The following is a 19,504-nucleotide window of genomic DNA, read 5'->3' on the forward strand; positions in this document are numbered from 1 at the left end:
TACAAATAAGGCTTCACACTTTCATATTCAGCGATGGCCCAAATCAAGAAGAGGTCACGGGCTGCGTGCCCACGTGTGACACTGGGAACAAGCTGGCGTTGCTGCGGGGAGCGGCCAGCACCCTGCGTCCTTCTCGAGACACTCGGATTCAATGTGGACTTTGTGGTGCATCTCACAGAGGCGGCCAGTACTCGTGTCCCTCCAGCCCTTTTGTTTGACGAACATGTGCTGCCAGCAACCAAAGTCGCAGAGCCCAGAACCTCAGGCAGCCCCTTCAGGCTGAGCATGGCAGAGCCTGGTCTAGAAAGAACTGCTCCTGTGCTGTAGCCTGTCCCCCAGTGAAGGACAATGAACCTCTGAGTGTCACAGAAGCTTCCCCAACCCTTACCCTGCCCAGGGGACTTCCAGCCTCCAGAACCGTGAGAAAATGCATGTCTGTGCTTAAGCCCCCATCTGTGGTGTCCTGACATGGCAGCAGATGTAGACTAAACACCAGTCACGGCGGATTTAACACCAGGAGACAGGCTACCAGGCTGTGAAGTTGGACAGTGTTGGTCCACACTGAGTGAAGAAGAGATGGCAGGTGGAGGAAGAAGGGATTCAAGGTGCAGAGAAGTAGGAAGGGGCCAGAGTGAAGGTGGCAGGTGAGGCCAGACAGTGTCCCCCAGGAGGCCCAGGAGACACTCCGGTTACCAAGCACCAGCGTCAGCAACAAGCCCAGACACGGGGCGGCCCCTGTAGGACGGGGCGGATGGGAGTGGAGCCATTAGAGAAGTGGGCTCCCTGGTGGCACTGGAAGTCATGGGATGCAGAAAGGAGAGGCCAGGTGCCTGCACGTAGCTGTCAGAAGCAAGGCCAGCGCAATTACTGTGACGCACATCAAAGCCAGAATGGCAGCGAGACGCACTCCAGGCAGTGGAGATGGTTACTGGGATACAGCGCTCCGAGGGCAGAATAGCTGGACAGCTGGCATGGGCGACCCTCGGTGTGTCCTCTCAGAAGCACCTGGGGATGAATGGGTTAGGAGACCGAGGGCAGCCACGGAGTGAAGAGCGAGCCCTTTCCCCAGCATCCAGACCAGAGTCAGTCGAATCTCAATCCCACTGACCTAAGGATAGACCATGTCCCTGCGAGGAAGGACTCCGCCAGACCCTGGCAAGGGCATGTGGTGACGATTCCCCCATCCCGTCCCCTGGGCGCTGATGGTCATGGGCTCAGGTAACCAGACACTAGGGAGAGGGAACACTCACACATTTTGAGAACGGGACTTACAGTTTCAATAAACTTCACTTGTCATCAGGGTTTCTGGGTTGGAGAATTCGGGAGTGGCTTAGCGGGGGATTTCTGACTCTTGAGTTTTTAACAGGCTGAGGTCAAGATGTCACCTGGGACTCCTGGAGCTGGATCTGGACCGGAGGACTAGCCGGCAGGGGCCCTCTGTCAAGGGGCTGGTGAGTTAGTGCTGGCTGTGGGCAGGACACCTCACCTGCTCTCCACATGGCCTCTCCTCACACTGCTTGAGTGTCCCATGACGTGGCTGCTGGCTTCCTTCAGAGTCAAGGCTCCAGGAGAGGGTAGAACATGACATCAGGGCAGGGGACCCGCTTCGGTAGGAGGTGCGACAGTGGGCACACGACCTGGGGTCTGCTGCTCCTATCGTGAGCCCAACGCCCAGAAGCTGCCAGCCTGAGAGAGGAATGGACAGACAGCTGAGGGCTCAGTTGAGCAGGCGTTTGGAGATGGAGTCTGCGGCATCGGGGCTCCGCCCCCTAGGAGTCATACACCCCGAATCAATAACCAGTGCATGGTTTCCCCAGTGAGTAGAACGTGCGGGATGGAAGCACGAGGAGCCTCGCTTATCACCACTCCCGGGGACCCCCGTGGGGAACTGAGTCTCACATCCACACTCTGGACTCTGCAGGTTCCGCGGTAGGTATCCAAAGAAGGGATGCTTCCACAGGTGACAAGCTACTGCTGTCTCTGGTCACTTGAGGTACTGGTGCCAAGAGACCAGCAGAGAACTGGAGGCGTCATCATCTAGCAAGGATGATCGTCCAGGACCACGGGAGGCGGGAGGTCTTGTGGGCTGTGCACAAGGAAGTAGAGGAGACTCGGTGTGGAACCCATGTGGGGGCCTCTGGTCTTCTTTGTTGAACTGAACAGTGAATAGACAGGTGAACGCTGTGGCTCAGGAAGGCATGCTTGCTAAAGGTCAGGTCTCAGGAACGAGGCTCTAGGTATCCCCCCCAGGTACCCCCCAGGCCCGGCACAGGTGCCAGTTGAAGGTGAACGGCATGGAATGGGTGGAAGGGAGGGTACCATGAGCATCAGTTGGAATCTGCATGTGAGCTCCAGCAAGAGCGGCCAGTGCCAAGGCCTGGAGGAAAGGACGAGGAATGGACGCCCCTGGGACGTGGCATGGGGGTGCGGTCGTGTGGGGCTGGGGCTGGAACAGCTGGGGCGGGCCTGCCTCTCTCTCTCCAAGTGCCCTCAGGGCTTCTCCACGTCTCCTTCCCACGTGGGCTGGCTTGGGCTTCCTCACAGCGTGGCGGCTCCCGGCTCCACGCATGACTCCTCCTGTGAACAAGGCAAACCCTGCCTTGCCGCTTCTGACACAGGGCATCTGCTCGACATTCTGTCGGTTACAAGAGAGTCACAAGCCCACTCAGCGCTAACGGGAGAAGACACTGACCCCGCATCTCAATGGGAGGGATGTCGAAGTCAAGTCAGGTCGGGGGTGGGGGGCAATGAGGCAGATGGGACAGAGGAGAGAGGATGGGGACTTGCTTGGACATCATATACTCGAATTGCATTTGCTGAGCGATGGACAAGGTGGCCAGAAGGGACGGTGAGTCACGGCTCTGGCCAGGACAGAAAACTACAATCAGGTGTTTGTTTCTCAGGCAGAGCACCCCACACCACAGATGCCCTGCTCCTGGGTCGGGGGCACAGAGGCGACTCCAGGCGACACCCTGGCCCCTGCAGACCGCACCGCTGTGACCACACCATCCTCCAGGAAGGAGACACTGAAGCTGTCATCTCGTGAGCGCTCACTCACTGCTCTCAGGTCCCCTGCGGCTATTTGCGGGTGGTCTGCTGAGACCCGGAGAGATTACGCAGCTAGCCAAGGGCATTACGGGTGGCCCAGCCCTAATTCTGAAGGTTTGGGTCGGTCTCGCTCCTCCAGTGGTTGTGTGACGTCGGTGAGTCACGGACTGTTGGTAAAGGCCTGATCTCCTCCCTCAAACAGCGAGAACGATCCCTATTGAAGGGCCGGATTGTGGGCTCCACGCGGAGGAGAGGGTGTCAGGGCAGGCGCCCCAGTGGCGGCACTGCCCGCACTGAGTACCGAGGGTGAGGGAGGCCTCGAAGCCGAGGAGCCAGTCCAGAGGGAAGGGGCTGCGGATGGGCAGGGATGCCCAGCGGGAAACCCTCTAAGAGACAGAAATGAGTGGCAAGGGCCCTGGGCTGACGAAGGTCCTCCCAGACAGGAGGGAAATCTGGCAGGCTTCCCCGAGGAGGAGGCACTTGGTATTTGGCTTAAAGGTGGCCAGGGACAGCCAGGAAACTGGAGCTGGGCGGGGAGTGCTGAAAGGCAGTGAGCAAGGGCCCCAGCCTGCACTGCTCAGGTGACAGCATCTACGTGGGTGTCACTCCTCCCTTGCTCCTTCCCACCCCCTCCTCCAAGGAGCAGGTCCCGGTCAGCTCCCGAGAGGCCAGGCCCTGCAGGCAGATTGAAGTCTGACAGCCCTGCCTGCTGGCCGCTGGGATGGGGCCGCTCAGCTGGCTGCCTCTGTTCCTGGTGCTGCTGTGGCCGCTGGGGGCCCTGGTCACGCTTCCAATCAGGGTGTTCGTGGTGCCCCACAGCCACATGGACGTGGGCTGGCTCCACACAGTACAGGTGGGTGCCCCGGGATGTCCCCTGCACACCTCTTGAGGGTGAAGTCTCCTTCTTCCTGTAAAGTCCCTGGGCCTCACCCGCTGTGACCCTTGGGCTTGGCTGTGCTGTCGGCCACGTGGCGCTCACGGCCGGCCAACATGCCCCTCTGGGAAGCCATCCCTGCCCCCTCGGTCCTGGCAGGTGCATCCCCCTGACTCATGGACTGCCATTGTCTGTTTCCTCACATCCCTGCCCAGGAGAGCATGTTCCCAGCACAGCGGTCCGCCCTGTCCCGCTCCCAGTGCCCGCGCTCACCGTGTGTCTGGCGCAGAGTGGGACTGGTGCCCCCTTGTCTGAAGGGAACTGGGGGAACAGAGGGAAGGGCCCCCAGACAGATGCAGCTGTGAGTGCCAGGGGCCCCCAGACACTCTGTCACCTCTGGATTTTACTCCTTGGTCCTTGGGGCCAAACCCTCCAGAAGCCCCATGGGGCTGGAGTGATGGTGTCCCCCACCCCTAGGAGAGCATGCGGGCTTATGTCGCCAACGTCTACACCTCGGTGGTGGAGGAGCTGACCCTTAAGAAGCAGCGCAGGTTCATCGCCGTGGAGCAGGAGTTTTTCCGGCTGTGGTGGGATGGCATCGCCTCGCACAAGCAGAGACGCCAGGTACTGCTGTCCTGTAGGGTGTCCTTGAAGGGTCAACCGAGAGAAGAATGGCTTGGGTGTCCTGGTGATGACCCTTTAGGAAACTCCTGGGGCAGTGCGTTCTCTGGCCACGCTTGTGCTACATAAACCTCAAGGCTTAAACTCTACTGGGCTCTTTGCAGGGTGTGTTTAGATCAGTTTTGTGGTCAGCCCCGTGCCCGGGAAACAGCTTTGTGTTCTCATCCCAGCTGTGTGGCTACTGGAAAACTGCAGCTCTGGCAACCCACCAGACACTCAACTGGCATGAACCGAGTTCCCTTTGACACTGGGCACTCCCAGGGGGCCCAGAGCCCACACCCTCTTCCTTCATTTCGGTATCTGAGTGACCCCCATGAGCACAGGAGCCGGCAACCCTGCCGGGGGTGCAACAGTCCCTGTGGCCCCAAGGCCGGCAGCGGATTAGTTTCACAGGTTGCAGGAGTCAGAGGCCCCGCTCAGCAGAGGGGCTGCCTGGGACCCGGTCCTGCTCCCCCACCTCCACGTGTGGTGAAGGCGGCGACTGGACTCTGTCCCCTGCAGGTCCCACAACTGTACGTGGGAGTGACCGCTCTTCTTAGGGAGGCTGTGCCCAGAATGAACATATGATGTGAGTTCATAGGACAATTCTCTGGAACTTGGTCCCCTCCAAGCATCCCCTTCGTTCGAAACAGGTTAGAGCCCCACGACTTGCTCAAGGTAGCAGAGCTCAAAAGGCAAAACAGGGAGTCCACCAGGTCCTCCTCCAGCAGGGGATGTGACCCTGCAGCCTTTGGCACCGAGAGGACGAGCCTCCCGTCCGATGGGCACTGCCTCCTGCCAGGCTCTGGGCTAGGACCTTCTACACATTACTTCGTTGACTCCTCTCAACAGCCAGTACACTGGGGACACTCAGCCTGCTGTACACAGTGGTCCAGGTTCAGAGAGGGCAGGCAACTGGCCAGGGACCACAGAGCTTGTACGAGACAAGTTGGACTCTGTGTCAGATATTCTGATTTAAAGCATGACTCTCCATGGGGTCCAGTGGATGGTCCTCACTTCTTTACATGGACACCCCCAAACTCAATTGCTTGTCATCCAGTTGTGACAAATGCAAATTGAAGGATGTTCTACAGAATAAGTAGCCTTAATCCTCAAATTTATTAATCACAGGAATGAAAAAGAAGGCTCAGGAAATCCATGAATACCATGAATTTGATAGTAGCATTATTAATTTCCAGATTTGGAGAATTATGGAATAGTAAGAATGATCTTGTCCTTGTCAAACACATACTGAACTGTTAAGATAAAGGCATGTTATTGTTAACTTTTACTTTCAAATGGTTTAGAAAAAGCATACTATGAACGTAAAGAGATGGGGAAGAGATAAGAGAAATAGGGAAAAACTATTAACTACTAGATAATCTTGGGAAAGGATTTATGGGTACTCTCTGAACAATTCTTGCAAATTTTTCACAAGTTTGAAGTTATTTCAGAGCAAAGCTGTAAAATGTTTATTTTTATATATTTTCGATGAAGGAACAGCCAGGGGCCAGGTGCTGTTCCGGATGCTGGACACACTGGGGACCAGGACCGTGTCCTGCTTTTTCAGAATAAATGTAGATGAGTGCGGAGTTGGAAGGAAGAACCGTAAGACACTGGAGACATGTACCCAGTGAACACAACCAGACTTGGGGGCTATAATCTGGATTTTCCTCTCTGCCCACAACACCAAGGTCCACCAGCTCCTGGCCCAAGGACGCCTGGAGTTTGTCCTCGGAGGCCAGGTCATGCATGATGAGGCCGTGACCCACTTTGATGACCAGATCCTACAGCTCACAGGTTCGATTACCCTTCCCCAGACCCGGGACTCCTTGTCTCCCTCCTTGGGCTGGGCTGGGTGTCTGAGCCCCGGTTCTGGGCTCCATCTTCCCCTCGCAGCGGGAGACTGTGACCAGTAAGTGCGATGATTGGCTGGTGCCATACTCATGCCTGTGCCCTTGGGTGCAGGGCTCAGGGGTGTGGCTTCTAGACAAGATGGCCTGGCTATATCCCAGGTTCTAATTCCCAACCCTGTGACCCTTGGCAAGAGATGGAACTACATAGAGCCTCAGGTTTCTCCTCTATAAAGTGAGTTTGATAAGGAGGTAAAACCTACCTCAAAGGGTTTATATGAAGATAAAATTGAGACAATTATAATGGAGCACATTGAGTACAGTGTATGGTTACCTAGTAAATGCTCAGTGATGTTTAGAGGCTATCCTGCCATCACCCCACCCAACAAACCCTCCACCAATACCACTGCCTCCAGCACCTCCAGCACATCACCATGATTACCACCGCCACCATCATCTGCATCACCTCCAGGGACACTACCACCTCCAACAGCACCACCTAGTCTACCAACAACCACCACCACCCCCATGATTACTAACACCACCATCACCACCTCAACTTCCACATCCACACCAGCACACCACCACCATCACCACATCAGCTCCAACACCACAGCCACCACCACCTCCGTCACCATCATCATCACCTCCAACACATCATTACTACTTCCACCAAAACAAGGACCACCACAGACACCATCGCTATCACCGCCATCATCACCTCCAACACCATTGCCGCCGCCGCCACCACCACCACCACCACCACCACTTCAGCCACCATCACACCTCTACAACCTATCTACCATGTAAACCACATCACCTTCAACATCATCTTCACCACCACTGACAACACCATCACTTTCTGCATCACCTTCACCATCAGCACCACCACCAACTCATCCACTACCATCATCATTAACTCCACCACCAAAAGAGGGACCACCAACACCACCACTATCAGCCCCATCACCACAACCATCATTTCAACAACACCACCATCACCAACATCAAAACTTCAATGCCAGATCTACCACCATCACCATAACCACCAACACCACCCACATCACCAGCATCTAAAAAATTTCATCACCACCTCTACCATCCTCACCGCTATCATCAACACTACCACCACCATCACCATCCTCATTATCTCTGCCTCCACTGTAACTAGCAGAACTACCATCACCACCACAAACATGATCACCTCCCTCACTTCCATCACTGCCACCTCCACCACCACTTCATCCATCACCACCAAAAACCCTACATAAACATCACAACCTACTGAAGGTCGACCACTATCACCTCCACCATTACCAGCACCACCACCATCACCAACAGTATCATCAGCATCTCCACCTCACCATCACCAGGCACACTTGCACTCAGGGAACATTCCTCTCCATTTCACAAATGTGTTTCAGAAGTGGCACTTCACCTACGCCTAAAGGCAGGATGGGGAGGTGGCATCATTGTTCTCAGTTCATTTTGCAAAAGGGATACTGAGACTGAGACCAAAAGAAGGACGAAGGGTCCACGGATGAGCCAGGAGTAACTCTTGAATGTGACTGAAGCTCTAGCCCCATTGTCACTCCACTGAACAGTAACCCCAGGTAACCCCTGGGTAAAGCATCAAGATAGCATTGGATGTTTTCTAAGGATCTTCTTTACATGAGCTCTCCTTTCACTCCTTAAATCTGTGGTCCCACCCTCATGTGAGTTTCTGCTGCCTTCTTTCTGGATGTAAGTGGGAACGTGATGGGAATCTTTAAGTTTCTTTATGTGAAATCCCCAGGCTGCTTAATGCAGCTTCAGGACTCAGCTCCTGGCCTCCTCCCCATCCTTCTGCCTCCTGAGGCCCCTGATCTGCTTCAACAACAATGCCTCCTGTGCCTTCAGTCACCAGGTTCCTCTTGTTTATACCTGAGCATCTCATCTCAGACTCAGCTGAAGAGTCTCATGGTCCAGGAACCTTCCATTTGGACCCTCAGGACCTTATCACCTCCCCTGTTCACCCCAAAACTACAGGTCGTGTCTGGCAGTGACTGCAGTCTGATTCTTCTCTGGATCACTAAGGCTCAGCCCAACTTCTGGCAACACGAGTGCTGGTGGGCATGGCAGCGATGGGGTGGGTGCTGTCCTACTCTGGCTCCGGGTGTCCACAGCGGAGACTATCCTGTGAAGGGCCTGCTGTCCTGGGTTATTTCAGCCCGAGCTCTGGGCCATGTCCCTCAAACGCCTTCCCCCCAATACTAGTAATGCCCTCTCTCCGTGGTTGTCACCCCGGTTCTACTTCTTGCTTGTTCTCTGTGACTCCTCCCCTGAAGTATGAAACCTTGCCTAACATTCTCCTGGGAAGGAGGGGAGCAGGCCTCCCCAGCTGAGGCAGCAACCACAATTCCTATGTCCCCTTGTCCCTCTGTCACCCCGGCCACTGTACTCTGGCCCCGCCCTCCACTCACTAGCCAAGTAAATCTTGACCTGGTCGTTGTGCTCATTAGAACACTGGTTAAACTACTTTGACTGTGGCCAAGTGACTGTGATCCAACAAAAGGGATGGTTCTTTCTCTCGTGGGGAAAATTCTGCAAGTGCAGCCTGTTCTGGGCCACTGGGTGGCTCTGCTCCACAGAGTAATCCAAGCATCCAAGCTGCTTCTCTTCGCTCTGCCATCTCATAGTGTGTCTCGCCCTCCTTGCATGACTGGAGGTGACTCACCCCAGTGAAATGTCATCCCAGCAGGAAAGGGGGAAAGAACGGTGGGAAGACAGCAGGCTGCATCTTTCCAAAGGTGACCTAGAAATTACACTCATCACTTGTGCTCACATCCATGGACCGGAACCTGAGTACTTGGTATATTTTCCAAGAAAGGCTGGGAACACAGTCTCTAGCTAGAAGCTTATTATCCTGCCAAAATTATAGGGAATGTCTGGTTCTGTTACTAAAAGGCAAGGGGAGAATGTATCTTGGGGGACAGTGGGCTGTTTCATTCATTAATCACCTGTTCATTTGGGTCTCAGGAATAATTTCTCCTGGAGTCCAGAAAACCTGAGAACAGTGACTTGAGTCTCTAGGATATTTACTATTTACTTACAAAGAAGGGAAATGGTTTGTGGACTGATGCTGCAGCCCACTGATGTTTCTCACATTCTCATATCCTCTCCCATGTGATCACAGAATAGCTGCCACAGCTCCAGTCAGCATGAACCTATTCTTTCACAGTCAAAGAAGGAAAAGGGCAGAATGTGGGCTTTCTTACTGACCTCGTCTTATCTAAGGTGGGAAATATTGCCCTGAAGCCCAAGCAGCCTTAACCCACACATCTATTTTCTCTGTAACCATACTCCATGACCACATCTAGTTTCCACAAAGACTGAGAGCAATATTCTGGCAGAGGGAAGTGAGCTTGCCATGACCACTAAGACCAGAGACAATTCATCCCTTGGGCCTCGGTCAGTGTCCCCTGAACAAAATGAAGATTCTGTGAGTGAGGAATTTGGGGTCACTGAGTCAGCAGCCATCATGACTGCCCTCCTCTCGCCGCACATCTGCTGAGGGTGTGCCCTCCACAGCTTACTGACCCCCTCAGTGTGACCTACTGACCATCCCCTCCCTCATCTCAGAGCCCTGGCCCCCAGCTCTTCCCCCTTCTCTCCAGCAGCTCCTTCTTGGTCTCCTCTGCTTCCCGCACTCCCTCTGCTGCTCCCACTGGTCCCCAAGGGCTCGGAGCCCCGCCCCAAGTCCAGCTGCCTGGTTCACCATCCTCACCTCCTCTGTGAACCAGACCCCGATCGGCCTCAGGCCCACCCTGACCACCCAGCAGTCGCCTCATTTCTCACTGAAACTTGTTCATAGAACTGGGCATGTCTCTGTCCCAGAACCACGGAATCTTCTAGGTCCCAGCCGGCGTCCCAGCCTGGGGAGGTCATCAGTGGAAGGTAGTTCGAATTGACACCAGCTACTTGTGCTCTCTGAGTCTTTGTTTTCTCTCCTGAAAATGCAGGCGGTTGTCACCAGCTCTTGGGCCATTCAGAAGATTATATCTGGGGAAAACTGGCGAACTTTAATCAATGGCTTATCAAGTCTAGGGCTTTCTCTCTGCAGCCATGTCCCTGACACCTCGCTCCTTGCTGTGGCTGGTAAATCATGAATGAATGAGTGAAAGGTCGGACTATTCTGGGACGGAGCCCCTGTATTAGCACCTGCTGCGGCAAGACCCTGCTTGGCCTGGAAGAGGGCACTGCAGCCCTGCAGAAGGGCAGGGGGCCCTGGGGGAGTCAGGGGGTGAGGGGCCACACTCCTGTCACCAGCGAGGCTTATCTCTTTGCAGAAGGACACGGGTTTCTCTATGAAACATTTGGGGTCCGGCCTAGGTTCTCCTGGCAGGTCGACCCATTTGGAGCATCTGCCACGACCCCCACCCTGTTTGCCCTGGCGGGCTTCAATGCCCACGTCATCTCCCGGATCAACTATGACCTGAAGGAGGCCATGCAGCAGGACCAGGTGAGTGGTGCCCCACATCTGCTGCTGCCGGCTCACCCCTGCTTCGTCCCCACTTTGTCCAGTGCATCTCAGAGCCCCTGCTCTTCTCCAGAGCACCTGGGATCCTTGGGGGCCCCTTATGCCACTGGATGTCCAGGCCCATCATTGCGCTGCTGTGCCGTCCGCCGTGTGTGACTCTTTCCCTCCTGCGTGGCTGGACCTGGCTGAGCTGCAGCCCCGGCTTGGCGTCTCCTGCTCTGTGTCCCCTTCACCCTCCAGCCCTGGGGCTCGGAAGGGACCAGAGCAGACCTGCTCTCAGTAAACCGTGCTGGGTGCAGAGAGGAGGAGGGCGGGGCTCAGGGCACCTGGGACACGGTCACTCTTCCAGGGTGAGCGCAGCTGTTAGGGACTAGATGGTGACACCAAACACCCACAGCAGACGCTGCCTTTTCCCCCTACCAAGTGCTGGGCCTGGTGGGAGCCGCCGGGCTCCTGGTGTCCTTTAATCCTGCCAGCACCCCTGGGACATGGTGCATTCGTTTCCTGGGGCCGCCGAGACACAGTGCCGCAAACTGGGGGCTTCGAGCAGCAGAGACGTGCTGCTCACAGGTCTGGAGGCCAGAAACCCGAGATCAGCCCTGGACGGGGCCACGCGCCTCCTGAGGGTGTTTGGGAAGTGGGGTCTGGGCCTCTGTCTGCTTCTGGTGGCCTCAGGAGGCCTTGGCCTGGAGACAGCCGACGTCCCCCGTGTCCTGTCATCACCTTCCTCTGTGCTGTCTGGGTCGAACATTCTCCTTTAATAGGGACCCCAGTCATACGGGACCAGAGCCCACACTAAGGCCCTCATTTCACCTCAATTTACTCTCTAAAGACTTCATTTTAAAATGAGGTCACATGAGGTGGGAGTTAGGACTTCAGCGTGCCATTCGCCCATAATAAACTTGCTGTAATTATCCTATTTTCCAGATGGGAAAATAAGACCCCAACATATGAATTCTGTCCGGGTCACCCTGGTATGAGTTTCTGGAGAGCAAAGGTAGCCTGGCCAGCGGGCCTTAGCAAAAGGGGCCTGGGCTCTAGGTGAGCAAGGGAAGCAAGCTTCTCTGTGCGCCCCCCGAGCGCCACGCTGAACGTGCCCTCGCTCCCCGCGGCGGCGCGCCTCCCCTGCAGGGAACCCTGTGAGCTCGTGTGGCTCCCCCAGGGTTCACGTGCAGAGACTAAGTCACAGAGGAGTCGGGGACCCGTGTGTGGAGCAGGAGCCGGTGCTCAGAGAAGCAGGATTTGATCCCTGCTTTGTAAGCCTAGCGCTTTCTAACCATCAGACCTGAATAACGGACTGTACTCCCAGAGAGAGGTGATGAGCACCCCGTGTCGGGGGGGATTCAAGCAGAGGTAGAGAGAGCATGGCTGGCAGGCCCTGGCAGAGAGAGCCCTGCCCTGGGAGGGGTGGGGAGAGCAGGCTGGCACCTTCTGGAGGGCAAATTCCTGGGCCCTCTGTGGCTGTGGGAGGTCAGGGGGCACCTGGACGAGGAGGCAGCCGAGGGAGACCTTGTCCATGAACCACTGAGAGGGGAGCAGGGGGCGGGCAGCCAGAGACGCAGCGGGTGCTGGGGAGGGGGAGCGGGGCAGCGGGGTGGCCCCTCGGCCCTCACTCTGTTCCCTCTGGGTTTGCAGGGGCTGCAGTTCGTGTGGCGGGGGTCCCCGTCCCTGTCAGCGCAGCAGGAAATCTTCACACACGTCCTGGACACATATGGCTACTGCTCGTGAGCACCTGCCTTGGGCCAGGCCCTGTCCCAAGCTCTCCCCCGTGTCCCCTCCGCCATGTCTCTCATGGCCACCCCTGAGGGAGACACACTGGGCGCCACCTTACAGAAAGGGCAACTGAGGCCTAGAGCCCCAGCTCCAGTCCCGGGGTGGCAGCCGCGGGGCAGCAGCGCTGGGCTCGGGGACAGCTCCAAGCCCCGTGTCAGGGGGGCAGCCCGCCTGGGGGCTGTCTGGCTGGAGGGCCCTGGGTCAGTCCCACTCTGCCCCTTTGTACCTGTCAGGCCACGGACAGCGGGACCCCCTCCGTGAACAGGGGAGGCTGGCAGGCGGGGTGAAGGGGCAGCGGGGAGAAGAGGCCGGGACGCACGCCTGGGTCTGCCTGTCGGGCCCCGCTCTGCGCCAGGCACCGTTTCTCCCTGTTTTCCTTCAGTGATTTTCATTTACTCCTCCTAACTTTCTTCAGTACGTTTTACCATCATGAGACTAGGGTTCAGAGAGGTTCAAAGTCAGGTTCGAAGGTTCAGGTCACTCCTGAAGGCTGGCCAAGGGTCCCTCCGTGTCACTCGTGTGCTGCCCAGCATGAGGCACCGAAGACCCGACCTGGGGCTGCCCAGACCCCCGCGGCTCATTGCTGGGGTCAGTGCCTCCTGAGCCATGGTGAAGCCTGAGGATTGTCTGTCTTTATGTGAAAATTTGATCATGTGTTTGTCATGACGTTTTTGGAATTCCGTCTGGTTTTTAAAGTATTGTTAAAATACCAGCATGTTGACAACTGAGATTTTTGCACCCCTGAAAGTCTGTGCCCAAGGCCAGTGCCTGTCCCGCCTCACCCTCACCTAGCCCTGCTTAGGATCCCTGGATCTGGATCGGTGGGCAGGGAGATGACAAGGAACTAGTGATCAAACGAATCCCACCATCCCTGTGGTGGACGTGGGAAGGGGGCCCACTGTTGTGGGCTCCACACGTGGGATGACGAAATGCTGGCCCCGTGGGTGACGTGCCCAAGGTCACAATGGTGAAAGGATAAAACGTGGCACCTTCTGTGCCCAAAGCTCTCATCTGCCCAGCACTGTTCTGCCCACTGCACTGATGGGAGAGGAGGCCCTGAGTGAGGGTCCACAGGCTCAAGGTGCACTGTGGCCTCCCTGAGCCCTGCCTGTCCTCCCGGACCCCAGGAGACCCCCCTTGCCGGGGCGAGAACCCCCCTAAAATTCCTCTCTCTCTCAGTAAAGGGTTTTACTGGGACGGAGAAGCTGTCTTCCCAGACCCTCCCAAGGATGGAATGTACCCCTCGAAGGACACGCCTGTCACTAAGACCAACATTGAATCCTACACTATGGACATGCTGAACAACATGTTTGAACGGGCCGCCTTGTTCCGGACACCGCACGTCCTCTGGCCCTGGGTAAGGTGTGGTCCCAGGGCCTTGGTTCTGCAACTCTGCACGGGGACAGCTGTGATGGGTCCCACCCTGCTCTAGGACCACCCTAGACTCGGGGTCCAGCTCTAACCAGGCCAGGCTCCCTCCAGGCAGCGGGTCAGGCAGCCATCCTAGCCCCGGCACAGTCCTCCTTCCCTGCAACCCCGAGCCCTCACCCTGCTACCAGCCCCTTTCCCTCCCTGGATCACCCCCACTCTCCCACCTGACATGCAGCCTCACCGAAGCTGGCCTCCAGGTTCTAATCAGCTCTCGCCTGCTTTTCCCTTCACAATGCTGGGAGCAGAGGCCTGGACCCGAATCCTGCCTCCCTGTTCAATAGCTGTGAGACTTAGAACCTCTGAGCCTTCGTTTCCTCATCTGTAAAATGGGGATGATGACACGACCCGCTTCATGGGCTTGATTGGAATCAGGTGGGAGAGGCAGCCGCGGGGGACAGTGCCTGACACCAAGTCATCATTGTCGTCACAGTGAAAGTTTATGGAGCCCCCTCTGTGCACCAGGCACTGTTCTACGGGATGTATGTGTCTCATACGTGTAATCCGCCCCAGGGGGCTAGGGGGTAGGCACTGTGGTAAACCATTGCAGATGCAGGGACTGAGAACCAGAGAGGTTAAGGAATCTTCCTGAGGCCACACAGCTACTTAGAAGGGCAGCTAAGGAAAGCGGAATTTTGTGCAGATCCGGTCAGGGAAGCTTCATCACCATTATTTTATCTGTGGCTTGAGGCATAATTGAAAATATATATGGGCGACAAAGAAACGAAACATGAAATATCTAACTTCTCGGCAGTTCACGATGGAAGGTGATATTTGCCAGAGGAAACAAAGATTCCCACCTAAAAGGTCTCGGGTCCAGATCGCAAAGTGTCACAAACGACCTCCCGTTTCTGACGCACTAGGAGGACTGTCCAAGTGGGCTGCTACGGGTTCTGTAGGTTTGGGCTTGCCTGCTCAGTATGTTATCCTGGGGCCCCTGGCTTTGAGCACGGCTGCGGCCCCGTGAGACCCAGTCATAGCCTTCTCCACACTCTGACCACGGCCCTTGACTGGGAACCAGGCAGCTCCTCTGGGGCTGCTTCAGGCCTGAGCCCGGGGGTCTGTCCCCTGTGACCGGGAAGTTCAGTAGTTTAACCGTGCTATCTATGCTCGTCGGCTTTTGTGGTGAGCTCATAACAAAGTTCCCAAGAAAGATGATAAGAATACATCTTATGAATAATTTATCCCTTTAGTCGGCCTGAGAGCCACTAGATTCTGAAGTTCCCATGGTAGCCGCTGGTAGGACTCAATGTGGCCGGCTGACCTGTCAAAACCTAAAGGGCCCTTTCTTCGTTCTTATCCTGTTCTGCCCATGAGAGTCAGGCAGACATCACCTCTGCAAAACATCTGTCGACCAGGATTGCAGGTTTTGGCATATGCGATCAGAGGTGACCGGGCGTTAGGTTGGGGGTCAAGATTTGGGGTACACATGCAATGCGTTTGAACAACTTTATTGAGGCCCATGATTTCATCTCAGTCAAAATTAAGGCTGCCTCCTGTGAGCGCTGCCTCTTACGTATATTCTCACTATAATTATATTTTACGTATTTTTCCAAAAGCCAGCTTTCATCAAGACGGACACAGCGCCTGCGACTGTTTGGGGGAATTTTTTTCTGTGTGCTGCAGCTCTCTCTTTTTTTCATATTGACATATAACTAACATATAACATTATATTCGTTACAGATATACAACCTAATGGTTCCTTGTGTGTATATATTGCAAAATGATCACCACAATGTGTCTAGTTGGCATCCATCAACACACACAGTTACAGAATTTTTTCTCGTGATGAAAACTTTTAAGACCTTCTCCTTTAGCAACTCTCAAACATACAATACAGTGTTACTAAGCAGAGTCACCGACCTGCACACTACATCCCCGTGACTTCCTTATTTTATAGGTGGAAACTGTACATTTTGACCACCATCAGCCATTTTGCACACCAACGACCCCTCACCTCTGGCAGCCACCAATCTCTTCTCTCTATGCATGAGCTTATATTTCATGTTATTTCCATTTTTTAAAATTTTACATGTAATTGAGATCACATGGTATTCATCTTTCACTGTCTGACTTATTTCACCCAGCATAGTGCCCTCAAGTTTCATCCATGTTGTTGCAAATGGGAGAATTTCCTGCTTTGCATGGCTGAATAGCAATTTGTTGAATATATATACCACATTTTCTTTATCCTTTCATCCACTGAACACATAGGTTGACTCCATGTCTTGGCTGTTGTAAATAATGCTGCAGTGGACATGGGGCTGCAGACATCTTTTCAAGTTAGTGTTTTTGTTCTCTTGGATACATACACAAAAGTGGGGTTGCTGGAGCAGTCATATGGCAGCTCTATTTTTAATTTCTCTAGGAACCTTCACACTGTTTTCCATAGTGGCTGTATCAGCTTACACTCGGTCCAACAGTGCAGGGAAATTTCCTTTTCGCATCATCTGCACCAACACTTCCTTCTTGTCTCTTGACAATAGCCATTCTGGTAGGTATGAGGTGGTATCCCACTGTGGGTTTGACTTGCATTTCCCTGATGCTTAGTGATGGTAAGCAACTTTTCCTTCCTGTGTCTGCTGGCATATCTATATCTTCTTTAGAAAAATGTCTGTTCAGGTCCTTTGCCCATTTTGAACCCAAGTTGCTTGTATTTTGACTACTGAGTTGTATGAGTTCTTTACATATTTAGACATCAACTTTTTTCAAATTTATGATTTGCAAATATTTTCTCCTGTTTGGTAGACTGTCTCCTTATTTTGTTGAATTTTCTTTCTTGTGCAGAGGCTTTTATTTTGATACAGTTCCACTTGTTTGGTATTCCTTATGCTGCCATTGCATTTGGTGTCAAATCCAAAATATCATCATCATGACTGAAGACCATGAGCTTACCATGAATGTTTTCTTCTGTAAGTTTTATAGTTTCAGGTGTTACATTCAAGGCTTTAACTCATTTGAGTTCATCTTTTCATGGTCATAGAGTTTCATTCTATTCATGAGGCTATCCAGTTTCCCTGACACCACTTGTTGTGGATAATGTCCCTTTCCAGTTTTATATTCTTGGCTGTAAAATAGCTACCATATACCCATGACCTTTTTTCTGAACTCTCCGTTCTATTTCCCTGATCTGTGTGTCTGGTTTTTGCCAATACCAGATCCTTTGATTACTATAGCTTCAAGTCATATAGTTTGACATCCTGGTTATGATGCTTCCAGTGTTGTCTTCTTTGTGAAGATCACGTTGACTATTCAGGATCTTTTGTAGTTCCAACAAATTTTAGGATTAGTTGTTCTATTACTGCGAAAAATGTCATTGGAATTTTAACAGGGATTGCAATGAATCTGTAGGTTACTTTGGATAATGTGGACATTTTATCAATATTAATTCTTTCATTCATGAGTACAGCATATTTTCCCACTTATTTGTGTCTTCTTCAACTTCTATAATCACTGTCATACTTTTCAGTGTATCGGTCTTTCCCTACTTGGTTAAATATATTCCTAGTATTTTAACTTTTTGATGCAATTACAAATGGGAGTGTTTTCTTCATTCTCTTTCTGATAACTATTCATGTATAGAAATGCTAATCAACAGTGACTTGTGCTGTTTTCTTCATTCTCTTTCTAATAGTTATTCTGGTATAGAAACACTAATCAACAAATGATTATGTGTATTGATTTTTTTATCTTGTGACTTTGCTGAATTTATTAATTCTAAGCTTTACATAGAGTTTTCCATGTGTAATATCATTTTGGCTACCAATAGTGACAATTTTATTTCTTCTGTTCCAATTTCATGCCCTTTTTTTCCCCTCTCTTAATTGCTATGGTCATGCTTTATAATATCACGCTAAATAATATAAGGGCTAAGTGTGAGCATCCTTGTCTTTTTCCTGATCTTTGAGGAATAGATTCCAAGTTCTCATCATTAGTTATGATGTCAGAGGTGGGCTTATCACAGACGGCCTATATTATGTTGAGGTACCTTCCCTTTATTTCCATTTGAATGAGAGTTTTTATCAACAATGGAGTTGAATTTTGGCAAATGCTTTTTCTGCATCTGTTGAGATGACCATATAATTTTTATCTTCCATTTAGTTAATGCAGTGGATGTTGAACCATCCTTGCATTCCTGGAATAAATCCCATTTGATCATGGTGTAACATTGTTTTCTTTGTATTGTTGGATTTGTTCTGTTAATGGTTGTTGAAAATGTTGGAATTTCTCTTCAGCAGGGAAACTGACCTATAATTTTCTTTCTTGAGACTTACTTGTCTGATTCGGTGTCAAGGTAAAGTTGGCCTTTTAAAATTATATTGTAAGTGTTCCATCCTCTTCTTTTTTTTTTTTTTTTTTTTGAAAAGAGTGACTGAGAAAAATTGTATTAATTCCCCTTCAATGTTTGATAGAAATCACCAGCAAAAATGATCTTTTGTTTCTTGGGAAGTTTCTGAATATGGCTGTTTTTTTTACTAGTAATTCATCTGTTCACATTTTCTACTTATTCATGATTCAATGTTAATATATTATATATTTCAAGGAATTTATCAATTTTGACTCTGACTACTTTTTTGAGGATGAGATTTAGGTCAGTACATTTAAGCAAGCTATTCTCACTTTTATTCATAGTTATTATATTATTATAATAAACATCATTATTAATTAGATATATCGATGGGCTTTAAGGAACGGTCAGGATGTGTAATCAATGAGACACAGAAAGTAAAAAGCTGTATGATCACAATTACATGTGATTTATTTTTTAAAGACTCAGAAAAAGAGGTCAGATTTATGGTTGCTGTAGGTGGGGTTGAGGGCATTGGAGAATGGGAGAAGATAGTGAAGAGGTACAAACTTGCAAATGTAAGAAACAAATACAGGGGATGTAATGTAAAACATTATAAAGAGAGAAACAGACAGACAAACATAAAGACAGAGAGAAATACCCACAAGATAGAGCCTGGGAGCTGGTTTGGGAGCTTGTTGCCCACCATGGAGAAGGGGAGGGTGGTTATTGGTGGTAGGGAGGCTCTTACCCTGCTTAGACTGGGCTCTGCTCCCAGAAATGCAGGGCGTTGCCCCTGTTCCCCCACCTACAGGGATGTGACAGGCAGTTCTTCAACGCCTCAGAGCAGTTTGTCAACATGGACCTTCTGTTGGACTATATCAACAGCCGCACATCCCGCTTCAGTGTCTCGATAGAGTACGCCACACTGGGTGGCTACTTCCGAGCTGTATACTCACATAATGTTTCATGGCAAGTCCACAACCACCAAGACTTCCTGCCCTATTCCTCAGGTATGAGCCTCTGGGAGTTGGGGTGGTGATTTGGTGCCAGCGAGGTAA

At 52.2% G+C, this 19,504-nt stretch overlaps 1 protein-coding gene across 1 annotated transcript in view; it reads left to right on the forward strand.

Moving 5' to 3' along the window:
- Window positions 1–3,769: 3,769 nt before the first annotated feature.
- Window positions 3,770–19,504, forward strand: part of MAN2B2 (mannosidase alpha class 2B member 2) — a 35,008-nt gene continuing 19,273 nt past the window's right edge. The window contains 7 exon segments of the mRNA XM_032495579.1: window positions 3,770–3,901; window positions 4,400–4,546; window positions 6,277–6,382; window positions 10,764–10,936; window positions 12,590–12,682; window positions 13,878–14,084; window positions 19,258–19,456. Of these exon segments, the coding sequence (XP_032351470.1) occupies window positions 3,770–3,901; window positions 4,400–4,546; window positions 6,277–6,382; window positions 10,764–10,936; window positions 12,590–12,682; window positions 13,878–14,084; window positions 19,258–19,456 (1,057 nt within the window).

This window comes from Camelus ferus, chromosome 2 (assembly GCF_009834535.1).
Source record: "Camelus ferus isolate YT-003-E chromosome 2, BCGSAC_Cfer_1.0, whole genome shotgun sequence".
Lineage (NCBI taxonomy): Eukaryota > Metazoa > Chordata > Mammalia > Artiodactyla > Camelidae > Camelus > Camelus ferus.